The sequence below is a fragment of the Schistocerca piceifrons genome, chromosome 8 (assembly GCF_021461385.2).
Source record: "Schistocerca piceifrons isolate TAMUIC-IGC-003096 chromosome 8, iqSchPice1.1, whole genome shotgun sequence".
NCBI classification, from domain to species: Eukaryota; Metazoa; Arthropoda; class Insecta; order Orthoptera; family Acrididae; genus Schistocerca; species Schistocerca piceifrons.
The window spans coordinates 486,772,806-486,790,190 of record NC_060145.1 but is presented as its reverse complement, the minus strand read 5'-3'; the positions used below and the strand labels follow the sequence as shown (position 1 = coordinate 486,790,190).

Sequence of the window (17,385 nt, the reverse complement as noted above, 5' to 3'; positions counted from 1 at the left end):
TTTAACTGTACAGTATATGTTACATTGCATTTAGGAACTTTCGGGTAATTGAACATGTATCAATAATTACAGGTTTCTGTAGTTGTATATATATGTTTGGATGTAGCTGTATTGCGTTGATGTACTGGTGGATATTGTGTGGTATGACTCCTGTAGTTGATAGTATAATTGGTATAATTTCAACTTTATCCTGATGCCACATGTTCTTGACTTCCTCTGCCATTTGGATGTAATTTTCAATTTTTTCTCCTGTTTTCTTCCGTATATTTGTTGTATTGGGTATGGATATTTCGATTAGTCGTGTTAATTTCTTCTTTTTATTGGCGAGTATGATGTCAGGTTTGTTATGTGGTGTTGTGTTATCTGTTATAATGGTTCTATTCCAGTATAATTTGTATTCATCATTCTCCAGTACATTTTGTGGTGCATACTTGTATGTGGGAACGTGCTGTTTTATTAGTTTATGTTGTATGGCAAGCTGTTGATGTATTATTTTTGCTACATTGTCATGTCTTCTGGTGTGTTCTGTATTTGCTAGTATTGTACATCTGCTTGTGATGTGATCTACTGTTTCTATTTGTTGTTTGCAAAGTCTGCATTTATCTGTTGTGGTATTGGGATCTTTAATAATATGCTTGCTGTTATATCTGGTGTTTATTGTTTGATCCTGTATTGCAATCATGAATCCTTCTGTCTCACTATATATATTGCCTTTTCTTAGCCATGTGTTGGATGCGTCTTGATCAATGTGTGGCTGCATTAAATGGTACGGGTGCTTGCCATGTAGTGTTTTCTTTTTCCAATTTACTTTCTTTGTATCTGTTGATGTTATGTGATCTAAACGGTTGTAGAAGTGGTTATAAAATTGCAATGGTGTAGCCAATGTATTTATATGAGTGATTGTTTTGTGTATTTTGCTAGTTTCTGCTCGTTGTATAAGGAATTTTCTTAAATTGTCTACCTGCCCATGATGTAGTTTTTTTATGTAGATAAAACCCCTTCCTCCTTCCTTTCTGCTTAATGTGAATCTTTCTGTTGCTGAATGTATGTGATGTATTCTACATTTGTGGCATTGTGATCGTGTAAGTGTATTGAGTGCTTCTAGTTCTAAGTTACTCCATTTCACTACTCCAAATGAGTAGGTCAATATTGGTATAGCATAAGTATTTATAGCTTTTGTCTTGTTTCTTGCTGTCAGTTCTGTTTTCAGTATTTTTGTCAGTCTTTGTCTATATTTTTCTTTTAGTTCTTCTTTAATATTTGTATTATCTATTCCTATTTTTTGTCTGTATCCTAGATATTTGTAGGCATCTGTTTTTTCCCCTCGCTTCTATGCAGTCGCTGTGGTTATCCAATATGTAATCTTCTTGTTTAGTGTGTTTTCCCTTGACTATGTTATTTTTCTTACATTTGTCTGTTCCGAAAGCCATATTTATATCATTGCTGAATACTTCTGTTATCTTTAGTAATTGGTTGAGTTGTTGATTTGTTGCTGCCAGTAGTTTTAGATCATCCATGTATAGCAAATGTGTGATTTTGTGTTGGTATGTTCCAGTAATATTATATCCATAATTTGTATTATTTAGCATGTTGGATAGTGGGTTCAGAGCAAGACAGAACCAGAAAGGACTTAATGTGTCTCCTTGGTATATTCCACACTTAATCTGTATTGGCTGTGATGTGATATTATTTGAATCTGTTTGGATATTAAGTGTGGTTTTCCAATTTTTCATTACTATGTTTAGGAACTGTATCAATTTAGGATCTACTTTGTATATTTCCAATATCTGTAGTAACCATGAGTGGGGTACACTATCAAAAGCTTTTTGGTAATCAATGTATGCATAGTGTAGTGACCTTTGTTTAGTTTTAGCTTGATATGTCACCTCTGCATCTATTATCAGTTGCTCTTTACATCCTCGTGCTCCTTTGCAGCAGCCTTTTTGTTCTTCATTTATAATTTTGTTCTGTGTAATGACTGAAGTTAATATTTTGTAAATTGTTGGTAGGCATGTTATGGGGCGAAATTTTGCTGGGTTTGCTGTGTCTGCTTGATCTTTAGGTTCCAGATAAGTTATTCCTTGTGTAAGTGCATCAGGGACTGTGTATGGGTCTGCAATGTAACTGTTAAATAATTTAGTTAGATGTGAATGTGTTGAGGTGAACTTCTTTAGCCAGAAATTTGCTATTTTATCTTTTCCAGGGGCTTTCCAATTGTGCGTAGAATTAATTGCTAGGGTGACTTCATGTTGCAAAATTATCACTTCAGGCATTTGTGGTATCATCTTGTATCTGTCTGTTTCTGCTTGTATCCACCATGCATGTCTGTTATGTTGTACCGGGTTTGACCATATGCTGCTCCAGAAGTGTTCCATGTATGTTATGTTTGGCGGATTGTCTATTTTAATGTGTGCGTTATCTATTGTCTGATAAAATTTCTTTTGGTTTGTGTTGAATGTTTGGTTTTGTTTCCTTCTATTTTAACTTTTTTTGTATCTTCTAAGTCGTTTGGCCAATGCTTGTAATTTCTGCTTCTTTTCATCTAATTGCCCTATCACTTCTTGTTGTGAGATTTTACCTAACCTTTTTAGTTTTTTGTCTGATATTTCATTTCTTATAAATTGTGTTAGCTGTCCGATGTCTTTTCTCAGTTTTTCTATTCTGATCTGTAGCCTGTGTTGCCATGCTGGTTTTGTGAGTTTCTTCTGTGTGCTGGTTGGTTCTGATCTCTGCCTAGTCTGTATATTTAGTGTAGTGAGTGCTCCTATATAAACCAGTAGTTGTAACTCTTCCATAGCTGTATTTTCATTTATTTTGTTGTGTATGATTGTGTTGATAGTTGTTATTGTTGTTTCGACTTGTGGGTTATTTGGTGGTCTATGCAAGAATGGTCTAATGTCTGTATACGTGTGTTTGTATTCTATATATGTCAACTGAAATTTTTCTTCTATATCTAACATGTGTGTCACTTTGTGTTCTATTTGTGCTTGTTCTGGTAGCTGTCTTAAGATTTCGTTTTCCTCTGATTGTTTAATTGATGCGTGTTGTTCTTTGTTTGTTTGCTCTGGGATGTCTGAGTCCATCACTGTATTTTCTTCTTCTTCTGATTGCACATTATTTTGTTCCAGTATTTGTTGTACTTGTTGTTTGATGTTTTCTAATTCTGACTAGGGTATCCTGTTATTTTTTATTATTACACAGATCTGATCAGCTAGTCGTTGTTCTGTTAAAAATTTTAATTCTGGGTATCTGGTAATAAATGTTGTGTATACTTGTGATCTGTATCCAGTTTTGTTGGTTCCTAAGTTTGTTGCTTGGTAATAACAGAACATGAGGTATCGGTTAACTTCATCTGACCATCTCATCCTGTGTCTTTGTTTTCCTTCTAGAGTGGTTGCAGGAAGCATGTCCTGCAAAACACCTCTATTTGGATTTAAATCATTTTCCGTGTGTCTAGCAGTGGTGTTACCACTGTGGACGGGCATAGGGTTCAAGTGTCGTCCCCGAAAATGACAATGCTTGTCCGAGGCTTCATTAGTTCTGTCCTGAACCAACTAATCACACTAAAAGGGGGGTTAGCCCTATTAGTGGTTTGTTCTTTTTGTCGCAGGTCTATTCTTTTTCCGGGCCTCCACGGGGTTTATTATTACTATTACTATTACTATTATTATTATTATTATTATTATTATTGATTAATAAAACAATCTGAAGTGGCAGATTAAAAATGAGATATAAGTGAAAATCTTTCCTGTTAAATGTCAATCACTGGAATAAGTTTTTAATACAATAACTCTGACGTCTGGTTCTTTGCAGGGAAAAATTTCTACTACATCAGAGTATACAAGTCGTAAGTTTGACCTCATGGTGATTGGTGAGAAGAACTCTATTGAAAGGATTTATAAAACATGGAGAGCTCAAGAAAAACATTGTAACATTTCATTTAAACACATTTTGCTTAGCAAGATTGACAAGATATATGCTGCAGAGTACTTGAGTACTCAGTTTTGAGGACAAAGATGTGGTCCACAAGTGGATGAAATTCAAAAGGATTGTTCGATACACCATACACAACTAAATGCCAAGCAAGGTTTTAAGGGCATGAAAAAATCCAGTGTTCTTTAATAGCCATGTCGGAAAGTTGCTACAAAAGTGAAGAGAGCTTCATCATAGATTTAAGTGAAATCAAGGGCTAGCTAACAAACAAAAGCTGAACAAAGTGAAAATGAGCTTAAGGAGAGCAACATAAAATGTTCAATGAATTTGAAGGTAAAATTTTTCCCACCAACCCGATTAAAAACCCTTAGAAGTTGTGGTCTTACAATATATCAGTATGTGCATTTAAATCACCTATTTGGCTGCTCAGTGATCATAAGGGCACTGAAATCGAAAATGACAGACAGAAGGCCAAAATAACGAATTTGACCTCTCGATCTGTTCCACCCCATAATTTTGTAATACGGTTCCTCCTTTTGATCATCAAACCAATGCTGATATTGGGAGATATTGATGCAAGTGATTATAGAACAGGAAACAACCACGATCACTTCATAGTAAAAAGGCATCTGAACCAGCCTCTTTTAGCAGTAGCTTATTGTAAGCTGCTGCAGGATCTAGAGGGTTTCTTTTTTTTTTTTTTTTTTTTTTTTCTTTTTTTTTTTTTTTCTTTTTTTTTTTTTTTTTTTTTAAGGGGGGGGGGGGGTGGAGCACAGGTCATTTCAGTTTTTGAGATGGATGTTAGGACACATGTACATAATTATATGCCACTATCACTGACAAAATCAACACAAACTCCAAAAACAGATGTCTCATGAAACTCAACTCATTCTTCACATCCCAGAGATCCATAGCACTGTCGACATCAGCACCCAAGTGGGTGCAACATTACTCGATTTTTGGAAGGCGTCCGGTATAGATCCACATTGTCGTTTAGAGAACAAACCACGAGATTATAGAGTACCGGACAGGATTTGTGACTTTTTTGCAGAGTGAATACAAGACATTGCTTCTAATGGAGCAAAACTGACAGATATAAATGTCATTTCAGGAGTACCACAGGGACACACAGTAGAACAGTTACTGTTTGCAATATATACAAGTTATCTGTTGAATAATTTCAGAAGCTCCTTGGGGCTATTCACAGATGATGCAGTTGTCTGTAGGATGGTAACACCGTCAGAAGATGGTAGTAAAGGGCAGGAAAACCTGAAGGATTGGTGATCTGGACAGGGAATGGCAGTTTAGCCAAACACAAGTACATGAAACATAGTGCACAGAAAGCCACTACTGTAGGACTACACTATTGGTAACAAATCACTGGAAACAGCACCTACCATAAAATACCTAGGAGTAAGCACCTAAAGTGACCTGACGTGAAATGACCACATGAAACAAATAGTAGGAACAGCAGATGCCACACAGATTTACAGGGCAAACCTTAAGGAAAAGTAATACATCCACAAAAGAAGTGGCTTACAAAACACTAAGACCACTTATTGTGTGCTGCATATTAGTCTGGAACCGTTCTGAGGTCGGATTAGTAAAAGAGCCAGAGAAGATCGGATGAAAAGAAAGAATAGCACATTTTGTCACAGTATTTCTCGGTTGGCGATTGAAATTTCTACAAAGTATATTCAGAAAAAGAGTCGGGCGTACATTACTTTCTCCCGCATATATCTTGTAAAATGATCACCCATAAAATGATCTCCACAAGTGAATCTGAGATGTCAGAGCTAATACAGAGGTTTACCAACATATTTCCTGTGCGCCATTCATAAATGGAATGAGGAAGGAGGATACAGAGGGGATACAGATGCATATCTAAATAAAGAAATGATAAACTGACATTACGCACAGCAGTAAGTCAACAGGACCTGAAGGTATTTTAAAATGTCATGCATCATTTAAATGGCAGTAAACATTTGGTATAAGAATATTTCTATGATCTATTATTGTAGATCAGGTTCAGAGAATTTGTGTAAAAACTGAAAAATGTGAACTAACACTTCGATGGCCTACTAATGTTTGTTGGTTGGTTGTTTCGGGGAAGGAGACCAGACAGCGAGGTCATCGGTCTCATCGGATTAGGGAAGGATGGGGAAGGAAGTCGGCCATGCCCTTTGAAAGGAACCATCCTGGCATTTGCCTGGAGCGATTTAGGGAAATCACGGAAAACCTAAATCAGGATGGCCAGACACGGGATTGAACCGTCGTCCTCCCGAATGCGAGTCCAGTGTCTTACTAATGTTTGTATCTTTTGAAATGTGATCATCTTTCCGTAATCCTAAAGTAAATCTCTGAAAAAATTTGAAGGAAAGGACCAAGTGTGTGATGTAATGAAATTTTCTTTTGGTATTACACTGCTCAGTACTTGTAAGGTTGTGAGAGAGCTGTTATCTTTACTGATGACTAGGGCAACTGCAGAAATCATATTCTACTTCCAACCAACAGTTACTGCTCTCGTCCCAATAGATTGGTTCGGCAAGTGAAAGATGAAACTGAACTGTTCCTTGCCATTAACGAAATGAAGTACATGAATTAGATAAAAACAGTTTGCACATTTAAAGATGTTGATGAGGGAAGTGGAGAGGTCGAGAGGAAGGGGGAGGACAATGAGATAGAGATGGGTTGAAAATACATTAATGGCAAAGTTAAGGGAAGGTGAGGATATGAAACCAGCCTAGTGCCTGAAAAATTGGGAAAGAAGAGAAGACAGTACAAGGAACACACAAACAAATTTCTTCATTGGAATACTAACTCAGAAAAGCTCAGTTAAGGTGGACGAAGGTGTGGAGGCTTACCGGGTATAGAGGCAGGGCTCTGCGTGGTCGGCGGAGACGGCGTCGCTGACCGCAGAGGGGAGCCGCCCAACATCTGCTGCATGTGGAGCGAGTGGCGCAACTGCAGCTCGTGGGCGTCGCCCGCACTGCCACTGTGTCGCTGCACAGACCAAGTGACCGTCACTCCCAGAAACTCAATTTGTTCTCAACTTTCACTTTCACATTCCATTAAATAATGCCACTGCTGTGAAAGTGAAATGAAAAGTATTTGGCCCAGCAAAAGGCAGCACTGACAGTGGTGAAATTTTGTTTTGTTATGTATGTACATGTTGCACAATAACTTAGGTTAATATTTAATATCTGTGTACATTTACATTTGGGTTAGAAGAAACTATCGGAAAGGTGGCATGTTCGTAGCTCACCAAAAGCAGAATTTTCGATCATTGCCATCACTGATAAGTATGTTTGAGAAGAACCTAATACATTTGTTTTTTCAAATGCCCATATGATACCTCACTGAAACTCAACATTAGATTATGTATGACCTGATAAGTATTCAAATAATGTCTGTCATTCAGATTACATTAGACACATAGATCGCGTGCAGCCTCATGCCATCACTCTGACTGCTGCGACTCAGTTAGGTGTCGGTTTTGCATTAGTGAATGGCTGGTGCAGAGAAGCTTATAATCTGTGGAAGTCCATCATTCATCTACATTAATATTTGGTGAAATAAATCACTGACTATGATTTTTACTTATCACATCACAGTGTTTTATCTATACATTCTGAACTTTCATGTGAACTCACAGCTAGACACTGTGGCACAGATATACCTGAAATTTTTTGACACAGTTGCTGTTAGCGAAATCTGCAACTTCATTGTAAAATATTCCATTATGCTGAACAACCACTTTTGTTTTCAAGCGGGAAAATACACAACTGATGCAGTAAACACTTTTGCTGAGAAAATAAGCATATCATTAGACAAGAGCCAACAAAGTTGTAGGAATCTTCTGTGACCTCACAAATGCTTTTGATTCTGTAATCCACTTAACAAGTATGGCATTGGAGACAGTGCCCTAATACAGATTCATACCTACTTATGGAATACAAAGCAAAGATTTAGCATTACTTAAAATGATGGACATTATTATTCTGACGGCAAACAAATGTCTCAGTGTGTCCTAGAAGTCTCCATAACAAGTGCAGTTCTAATCTTGATCTATGTGAATTGTTTATCATTAAATATCAGCTCTCCCATCAGTTCCTTTTGTAGAGGATATTTGTTTGTTAATTGAGAATCATGATACAGAACAAATTCCTGAATTAGTGATCAGGATCATCAGTGCCTTAGAAACTTGGTTTCAGCTAAATGGGTTAAATCTAAACATATCTAACACTCACATGTTGCACTTCACAACCAGTCAAAATGTGAGAAGATTAGGATTATGCACAAAACCAAAAAATTGATTCAGTTAAAAATCTTACAATTTGGATAATTATCAGAATATGTAACTAATAAAGTGAGCAGTTTTGCAGTTGCAATCCAAAGATTATCAACTGAAACTGACGTGCACAGATGAAAAGCAGTATATGCAAGTAACATTGAAGCTATTATTAGGCACGGTATTGTTTTTTGGAGAATTTTGACTAACATAGTGCTTACTTAAAGATAACAGAAAAAAATCATTTGGAATAAGTGCACTGTACACCACAAAGAACAATGTTGCCCATTATTTACAATCCTACAAATATTACCTCTCCTACCCCTATATAACAATTATATTTTTATGTGCCAACACAAATTATTTGAGGGAAATCATTTTTTTCATACTTGACACAAGAAACAAAGAAGACTTTATGCTTCCCATCCACCATCTCAAACCATACACCCAGGCTCCTCAGTACAGGGCATGAAAATTTATTACATATTAAAAGGGAACTAGTTCAAATAGATGGAGTTAGGTCTACCAAAAAGAATGCTACTCTAGGCATCGATACTGAAATGCCATTATTCAGTGGACTAATTCACATGGGACAAACTAGTATTTCATCCTGCATATAACTTGTTACCCATCCTACAAAGGATATACAGCCATTGACAGAAATATTATTTTAGAGTTTTTTTTTTTTTTTTTTTATTATTCATTAGTGTAAATATTATTCCAATGGTAATGTAAAATTCTGATATATGTCCTGTACGCAAATCAAATGTACGTTACAAGACGAATAAACCTCAAATTTGCAACACCTGTATAGTACTTTTCCAAGTGTATGCACACTCCGCAAGCCTCCTCCCCCCCCCCCCCCCCCCCCTCCCAAACTTTACACAACTGTACTGTACTCCCCCCCTCACTCAGAAAAAGAAGTCTCGGGTGTAACACTGAGCAACATCACTAGTCACACAATGGCTGGCAGCCGTCTTACCCCATGCACCCTGAAGATGTTCAATTGTACTTTTACAAGCAGGGTAACAAACAGGTGTCCTACAACAGTGTAAAATTGCAGACATAAGCGAATTTTGAACATTCTCGACAGAGCTACCTAGAACAGTAGACTCGCCATGCCCGTGAGATACTGACCTGCAGCTGCTGGTACTCCTGCTGCAGGGCCTTGACATTGCCCTCCCGGCCGAAGACGTCCTGCTGTGCCTGCAGCTGGTGCTGGTGCTGGGGGCTGCGGTACGGGGAGGGGCAGCCCTCGCTGGCCCTCCGCACGGGGCTGTACCTCTCCTGGGGCAGGTGCAGGCTGTTCACCTCCTTGAAGCTATCCCTCACTGCAACAGTGCAGCAATACCTCTCAGTGTGACAGCAGGACTCGACACACTACGAAAAGTACCCGAGAGATGACTCACAGAATTTGAATACGGTAGTGCGATCTAAGTTGATGACAGTGTCACCTCGGCAATCTGTGGAAAAATATAAATAGTGACAAATCCTGTATGTCTGCTCTCAAGAACTTAAAAGGGGAGAAGGGGAAAAGAGCAATGTGGGCACACTGAAATTAGTGAGACCAAATCAGACCGTAGCCTTGCCAACCCTGTGTATATGTGGGTCAGAAGTGACAGAAGAAGCATACTCCCTCCCATCCCACTATCCTTGTCAGCGTCAGTCTCCGCTCGTTCCTGTCCCACATCCAGCTCCACCCGTAACTCCTTCCAACCTTCTTTCCCCATCCACCACCTTCCCCTTCCCCTCCCCCTCCCCCTCCCCCTTCCTCTACTCTATCTGCCCCTCGTAACCCATTGCAGCCACCTTCTGACCCTCCCTCTCACTCATCACATCCTACCTCTTGTCACCCGATGCACATGATATGACTCCCCTGTCCCAATCGAGCTGCAGTACTGGTACAATGTGTGTGTGTGTGTGTGTGTGTGTGTGTGTGTGTGTGCAGGCGTGCGTGCGGAGGGGGATGGTGGGGTAGGGGACGGGCGTACGCGCACATGCCTCAATTAATCTTTTATGCAGTGTGGTGCATTCCTCTTTGTGCTTAAAAAAGCTGGCTTTCATGAAATTTTCTGTCTGTGTTTATGTTTGCCTTTGGCTAGTAAGTAGAATTTTTTCTTGATACAATTTGGGACACGCTGCTGACAATAACACAGATGCACAGAAAATGGCACAGTTCCAAATAATTGTATAATTCTGCTAACATTACGTATGTTGTAACATTTGCGTATATTCCAAAATTAGAAACTTGAATCTGCATTTGTCAGAGCTCCATTAAAGACTGGAGTGAAGTACATTTTCCGACAGTTACACCCCTAAAGCCCACTTCTGAGACAGTTGAGCTGAGCAGTTTATACAAGCTCTAAGTTAGCTATAGTGAGGGAACAAAAAAATAAATCTTTTGCAAGATGTTGTGCCACATGTAATTCTACATTATTCCATGAATATGTTAGAATGTACATCTATGAAGAAGAGACTGGCAATGTGAGATATATTTTGTGTCAGTCCTATTCATTTCCTATAATTTCCCACTGAATGACATTTTATTTCCATACAATCTGCTATCAAGGTCATGTGAACATTAATTCTAGCAAGTCTAATACAGCTTGCTTCTCTAAAATTTCAAGTTACTATCACCCATTTTAGTACATAGGCCATAATGATATTCATCATGTTATTTTACTGATATATTTAATTTGGTATGAGAGCCATTCACATTTAAGCTGGACAACCATCTTTTCGATGAAAGAAGGGGGCCTCACAGGAAACTGGTAGCAGCATGTAGTGCACGCGTGAGAGAGAGAGAGAGAGAGAGAGAATCACTGATATAAGTGACAACTGAAAAATGTGTGAAAGTCATACTATATAAGTGACAACTGAAAAATGTGTGAAAGTCATACTATATAAGTGACAACTGAAAAATGTGTGAAAGTCATACTATATACTGCAAATGAAAATGTCCAAGTGGGCTGAATACAGAAGGATTTGCAAATTTGTACGGATTGTTGCACATCAGAACCGGCCAAAGGGTATACACTGCAAGTAGTGGTGATTACCGTAAAAATTAATTTGGTCAGATACCTACTACGAATCAGCCATGTGGCACATGCTGCAAACAGTGGAGAGGACTGTAAAAATTAGTTTTGTCAGATACCTATGATATTTGTAGTGATACAGAAGGCCAATACACTGTCTGTGTTGCTACATGTTAGGAGTTCCACTTGTAGTGTGTGTTCATTCACCACAGATGGAGAAAAGTATTTAATGGTACTTCTAAACTGAAAACATTTTACAGGATTTTTGTGAAGTGATTTATTCGAGACTGACAGAAATAATCTTGTGCTTTGTAACCTGATTGCACAATTACATCTAACAAGGACTTCTTGCAGCAAAGTTTTTATACTTATCTTTTTGGTGCACAGGATGCGTCACTGGTCAGTTTCGTTTAACACACAAGAACAGCAAATGTAGCATACCCCAGTAGACTGTTGATTGAGGAGTAATACACTTGTGACATGGAATGACACTGATGTATATGATGTTCTTTCTGACTGACCATACTCAACAGCATATTACAGAGTTTATCTCTGATAAACTCTATGAAACTCCCCGTGCTACTCTCAAATACCCCTCCTTGTAATTGCAGTTTATTCTTGTGTGATCTAAGTATGTCTTGGCTTCTGAAGAAGGGCGAACTGCTGAAATAAATTATGAATAAAATAATACAATGATTTTTGTGGTTTTAGTTCACACAATACTTTTTTGGCAAAAATATTAACCAGAAATGGTGAGATGTAATGCGAACCTTGTGTGCTCAAATGTGTATCCAGTGTTAGGTCACTAAGACATCTTGGTTTGTTTAGCAGTACACTTGAGTTGTTGCAAAGTCACAACAAAATTTCATTGTAATTCTCCAACAAAAAAACATGGAATTTCCTTTCCATAAATTAAGTATTTACACATTCCTCCAATTATTATTATTATTATTATTATTTTCGATTATTTCCATTTAAAGAGAGTGTTTGAACTTTAATTCCTTTATGATGATTGTTTATGTTTTTTCTGAGCCCAAATTTTCTTCATATGCTCACTGTGTTGTTTCTTTCGCTCCGCTGTCCATTTGCATCCTGGTCTCTTCTGTGTTGTGGTGTCAAATTTATGTTTTTTGATGGTGTTCCTGAATTCAGTTCTATTTTCTGCATCGTTCACTATTATGTGTGCTTGTCTGACGTTCTCTTTAACTTCTTTCATCCATTTTGTTTTTCCCCTGCCTGAGTTGATGACTTTAAGAATTCGCTTCGAATTTCTGTTTTCATTCATCCTGTGGATATGTCTGTAGAACTGCATTATTCTTTTCCTTATTGTATCTGTAATCATGTCTGTGTATTTATATAATTCTGATGTTGGTCTCTTCTTCCAGATTCCTTGCTCTTGTATCGGGCCAAAAATTTTCCTGAGAATTTTCCTTTCTCGTTTCTCTATTTCTTTGATTTTAGTTTTGCCCACTTATTTGGGTTGTTTCAGATGCATACAGTGCCTCCAGAAGTACGACAGTGTTGTAGTGCCTCAATTTTGCATTAATGGATATGCACTTTTTGTTATAGTAGTTCCATGTGAGTTTATGTGCTTTCTGTAGTTTTTTTATTCTTTCCTCATTGGTCTTTAGGTTGATCCCTGATGGCTGGATGATTTCTCCCAGGTACTTAAAATGTGGTACTTGTACGATTTTCCCATGGGTTGTCACAATAGGCAATTTGTCTAGTGGCACTCTTTCTATGTACTGGGTTTTCTCATATGAAATTTGCAGGCCAGTACTTTGTGCAATTTTGTGTAACTTCTCTATGGCATTAGTGGCTTCTTTTCTATTATTTGTGAGGATTGCTAGGTCATCTGCAAAAGCTAAACACTTCACATTGAATCTATTATCTTTTCTAATGCCAATTTGGATTCCTTTGACTTCTTTTTCCCATGTCCTGATAATTTGTTCAAGAATGATATTAAAGAGTAATGGTGAAAGTCCATCACCCTGTCACACTCCAGTTTGGATTTCAAATGGTTCACAGATATCCCCCATAAATTTGACCTCGGAGACTGTGTCAGTTAACGTTTGACGAATGATTGCTCTTGTCTTTCTGTCAATGCTGAATTCTTCCAGCGTGTTGCAGAGCGCTACTCTGTCTATTGAGTCGTAGGCCTTTTTAAAAACTACTAAAGTGACCACTGTGTTTCGGGTGTTTCTCATGTGGAGAATCATTTTCAGATTCCAGATATGTTCTATGCAGGATTGTCCCTTGCGAAAACCAGCCTGGTATTCTTCTATTTGTGGGTCAGCTTGTTCTTCTAATCTATTCATGAGAACTTTTGACAGGATTTTATATGTGACCGGCACGAGTGAGATACCCCTGTAATTATTTGGTTCAGTTTTGTCCCCTTTTTTGTGGAGTGGATGGATGAGTGCGCATTTCCATTCAGAAGGGATCTGTTATGTTTCCCAAATGTTTAATATGATTTTGTGGATTTTTCCTGTTAATCTTTCATCATTTAACTTCCATAGTTCTGCAATAATTCGATCTTCTCCTGGGGCTCTATTGTTTTTCAGTGTTTTGATAATTTCTGCTATTTCGTTAATGGTTGGTGGTTTAGCGTCGGGATTTGGTGTAGATGTCTGGTAGTGAATATCCTCTGTAGGTCTTTCACAGTTGAGAAGTTTGTTGAAATAGTCTGCGAGGATTTGGCAGTTATTCTTCATGTTAGTTTCTAGTGAACCATTCGGTTTCTTGAAGCAAAGATTGGGTGGCTGGTATCCTGCAATATGTTCTTTAAACGTCTTATAAAAATTCTTGGTGTTGTTCTTCTTAAAGTCTTCTTCTACCTCATCTAGTCGCCGTTTGTCATAATTTCTTTTTTCCCTCCGAATTGTTTTCGATGTTTGTTTTCGGATTACTAGAAATTGTTGCCATTTTTCTGATGTTTTGTGACTATTGAAGTTTTTCCAGGCATTGGTCCTTTCTTCTATTGCTTGGTCACATATTATATGCCACCACCTGTGTCTTCTCCTTCTCGGGGGTTGACTCAATTTCATCGCGGATTTGAGTACGTCCACAAGTTCTGTCCAGTTTGAGGTGTTTGTCTGACTGATTTCCTGTAAGATGTTTTCCTTGTTGAGTTTTATGCATTCAGGGTCTGGTCTCAGCACTTTGTTTAGTTTTGGCTTTTTTCTATTAGGTTGTAATCTGGTCTTTATCTGTAGAAAATGGTGGTCTGATTCAAAAAATCCTCTTCTCGTTTTCACATTCAGAATTTCTGTTGTGTTACTCTTGGAGATGGCCACATGGTGTATCTGGAATTCACCCAACATTGTGTTGGGCAACTTCCAAGTATACAGTTTCTTGCTGGGTTTTTTAAATTGTGTTGACATAATTACAAGGCCGAAATTTTCACAAAAGTTAATCAATCTTTCCCAATTCTTGTTAGTTGTCTTGTGAGCTGTATGGATTCCTGTGATTTTCCTGTATTTTTTCTCTTTGCCTAATTGTAAGTTAAAGTCGCCTAACAAGATTATTACATGGTGTTTGGCAATTTTGTTTGTCGTCTCTTCAAGGTCATTCAAGAAGTCATCCATTTTCTGGGGGTTCTTCTTGTTATAGTTATTTGTGGGTGCGTGTGCGTTGATCAAGGCATATGCTTTGTTGGCCGATTTGACGGAGAGCGTTGATATACGTTCTGAGGCAAACTGGAAGTCAATGACAGAGTTGCTGATAGATTTGTGGACTACAAATGCTGTACCAAACTGTTTGAGTCCTTTCTCATTAGTTTTAACTGCTGGTTTTCCTTTGTAGATCCTGCAGTTGTCTGTGTCAAAATGGTTTTTGTCCGTAAATCGTGTTTCCTGGACTGCAAGGATTTTGATCTTGAATTTTTGCAGCACGTCTGTAAGTTATTTGATCTTGCCCAGTTTGAAGAGAGTATTAGTATTAAGTGTACCGAAGAAGTGTCTTTGTTTTGTGTGTAATAATCTGGATGTCGTCTGGTTCTCAACCTTAAGTGCAACGTGATGCTCCCGGTCCCCCAGAATCTGATGACCAGGTAAACCCAGTCTTGCGACTGTTGCCCGGGGTAGTGGATTCATTCCTTGTGTTATCATCATGTTTGGTTTTCAAGTTGAAAACTAACTTGGTGGTGGCCCTTCCGAGGAAAGATCACGAGGAATACGACTTGATTGTTGAGATCAAGAAGGTTGCTGCAGCCGCACCATCTAGGTGAACAGACGCTGACCCCGAACTGCTGGATACCAGGCAGACGTTAGTGGATTTCGGTTGATAGTTTTCGTCCACCCCGGGTATTTTATTTCCCCGGTACCCTCCATATCTGGAGAGCATTCCCCTATCCGCCACCTGGGGAGGCGCCCGATGGGAGACTATTATTATTATTATTATTAGTTCTTTCTTTTTTCAGACGTTATGTCTGGTCAAAAATGGATAGTGACGCGGACCTTGATCAAGCGTGACTTCCTTTTAACTGTACGGTATATGTTATATTGCATTTAGGAACTTTCGGGTAATTGAACATGTATCAATAATTACGGATTTCTGTAGTTGTATATATAAGTTTGGATGTAGCTGTATTGCATTGATGTACTGGTGGATATTGTGTGGTATGACTCCTGTAGTTGATAGTATAATTGGTATAATTTCAACTTTATCCTTATGTCACATGTCCTCGACTTCCTCAGCCAGTTGGATGTAATTTTCAATTTTTTCTCCTGTTTTCTTCCGTATATTTGTTGTATTGGGTATGGATATTTCGATTAGTTGTGTTAATTTCTTCTTTTTATTGGTGAGTATGATGTCAGGTTTGTTATGTGGTGTTGTTTTATCTGTTATAATGGTTCTGTTCCAGTATAATTTGTATTCATCATTCTCCAGTACATTTTGTGGTGCATACTTGTATGTGGGAATGTGTTGTTTTATTAGTTTATGTTGTATGGCAAGTTGTTGATGCATAATTTTTGCTACATTGTCATGTCTTCTGGGGTATTCTGTATTTGCTAGTATTGTACATCCACTTGTGATGTGATCTACTGTTTCTATTTGTTGTTTGCAAAGTCTGCATTTATCTGTTGTGGTATTGGGATCTTTAATAATATACTTGCTGTAATATCCGGTGTTTATTGTCTGTTTGTGTCTGTGTATGTGCGGATGGATATGTGTGTGTGTGTGTGTGTGTGTGTGTGTGTGTGTGTGTGTGTGTGCGCGCGCGAGTGTATACCTGTCCTTTTTTCCCCCTAAGGTAAGTCTTTCCGTTCCCGGGATTGGAATGACTCCTTACCCTCTCCCTTAAAACCCACATCCTTTCATCTTTCCCTCTTTCCTGACGAAGCAATGGTTGGTTGCGAAAGCTTAAATTTTGTGTGTATGTTTGTGTTTGTTTGTGTGTCTATCGACCTGCCAGCACTTTCGTTTGGTAAGTCACATCATCTTTGTTTTTAGATATATTTTTCCCACATGGAATGTTTCCCTCTATTATGTTAAATAATTTAGTTAGATGTGAATGTGTTGAGGTGAACTTCTTTAGCCAGAAATTTGCTATTTTTTCTTTTCCAGGGGCTTTCCAATTGTGCGTAGAATTAATTGCTCGGGTGACTTCATGTTGCAAAATTATCACTTCAGGCATTTGTGGTATCATCTTGTATCTGTCTGTTTCTGCTTGTATCCACTGTGCATGTCTATTATGTTGTACCGGGTTTGACCATATGTTGTTCCAAAAGTGTTCCATGTCTGTTATGTTAGGTGGATTGTCTATTTTAATGTGTGTGTTATCTATTGTCTGGTAAAATTTCTTTTGGTTTGTGTTGAATGTTTGGTTTTGTTTCCTTCTATTTTCACTTTTTTTGTATTTTCTAAGTCGTTTGGCCAATGCTTGTAATTTCTGCTTCTTTTCATCTAATTGCTCTATCGCTTCTTGCTGTGAGATTTTACCTAACCTTTTTAGTTTTTTGTCTGATATTTCATTTCTTATAAATTTTGTTAGCTGTCCGATGTCTTTTCTCAGTTTTTCTATTCTGATCTGTAGCCTGTGTTGCCATGCTGGCTTTGTGGGTTTCTTCTGTGTGTTGGTTGGTTCTGATCTCTGCCTAGTGTGTATATTTAGTGTAGTGAGTG

At 38.1% G+C, this 17,385-nt stretch overlaps 1 protein-coding gene across 1 annotated transcript in view; it reads right to left on the bottom strand.

Moving 5' to 3' along the window:
- LOC124711494 (serine/threonine-protein kinase SIK3) overlaps nucleotides 1–17,385 on the bottom strand; it is a 523,642-nt gene that overhangs the window by 26,040 nt on the left and 480,217 nt on the right. The window contains exons 16-17 of the mRNA XM_047241604.1: nucleotides 9,362–9,555; nucleotides 6,798–6,936 (exon numbers count right to left, since the gene is read on the bottom strand). Of these exons, the coding sequence (XP_047097560.1) occupies nucleotides 6,798–6,936; nucleotides 9,362–9,555 (333 nt within the window). The remainder of the gene's footprint in view (nucleotides 1–6,797; nucleotides 6,937–9,361; nucleotides 9,556–17,385) is intronic.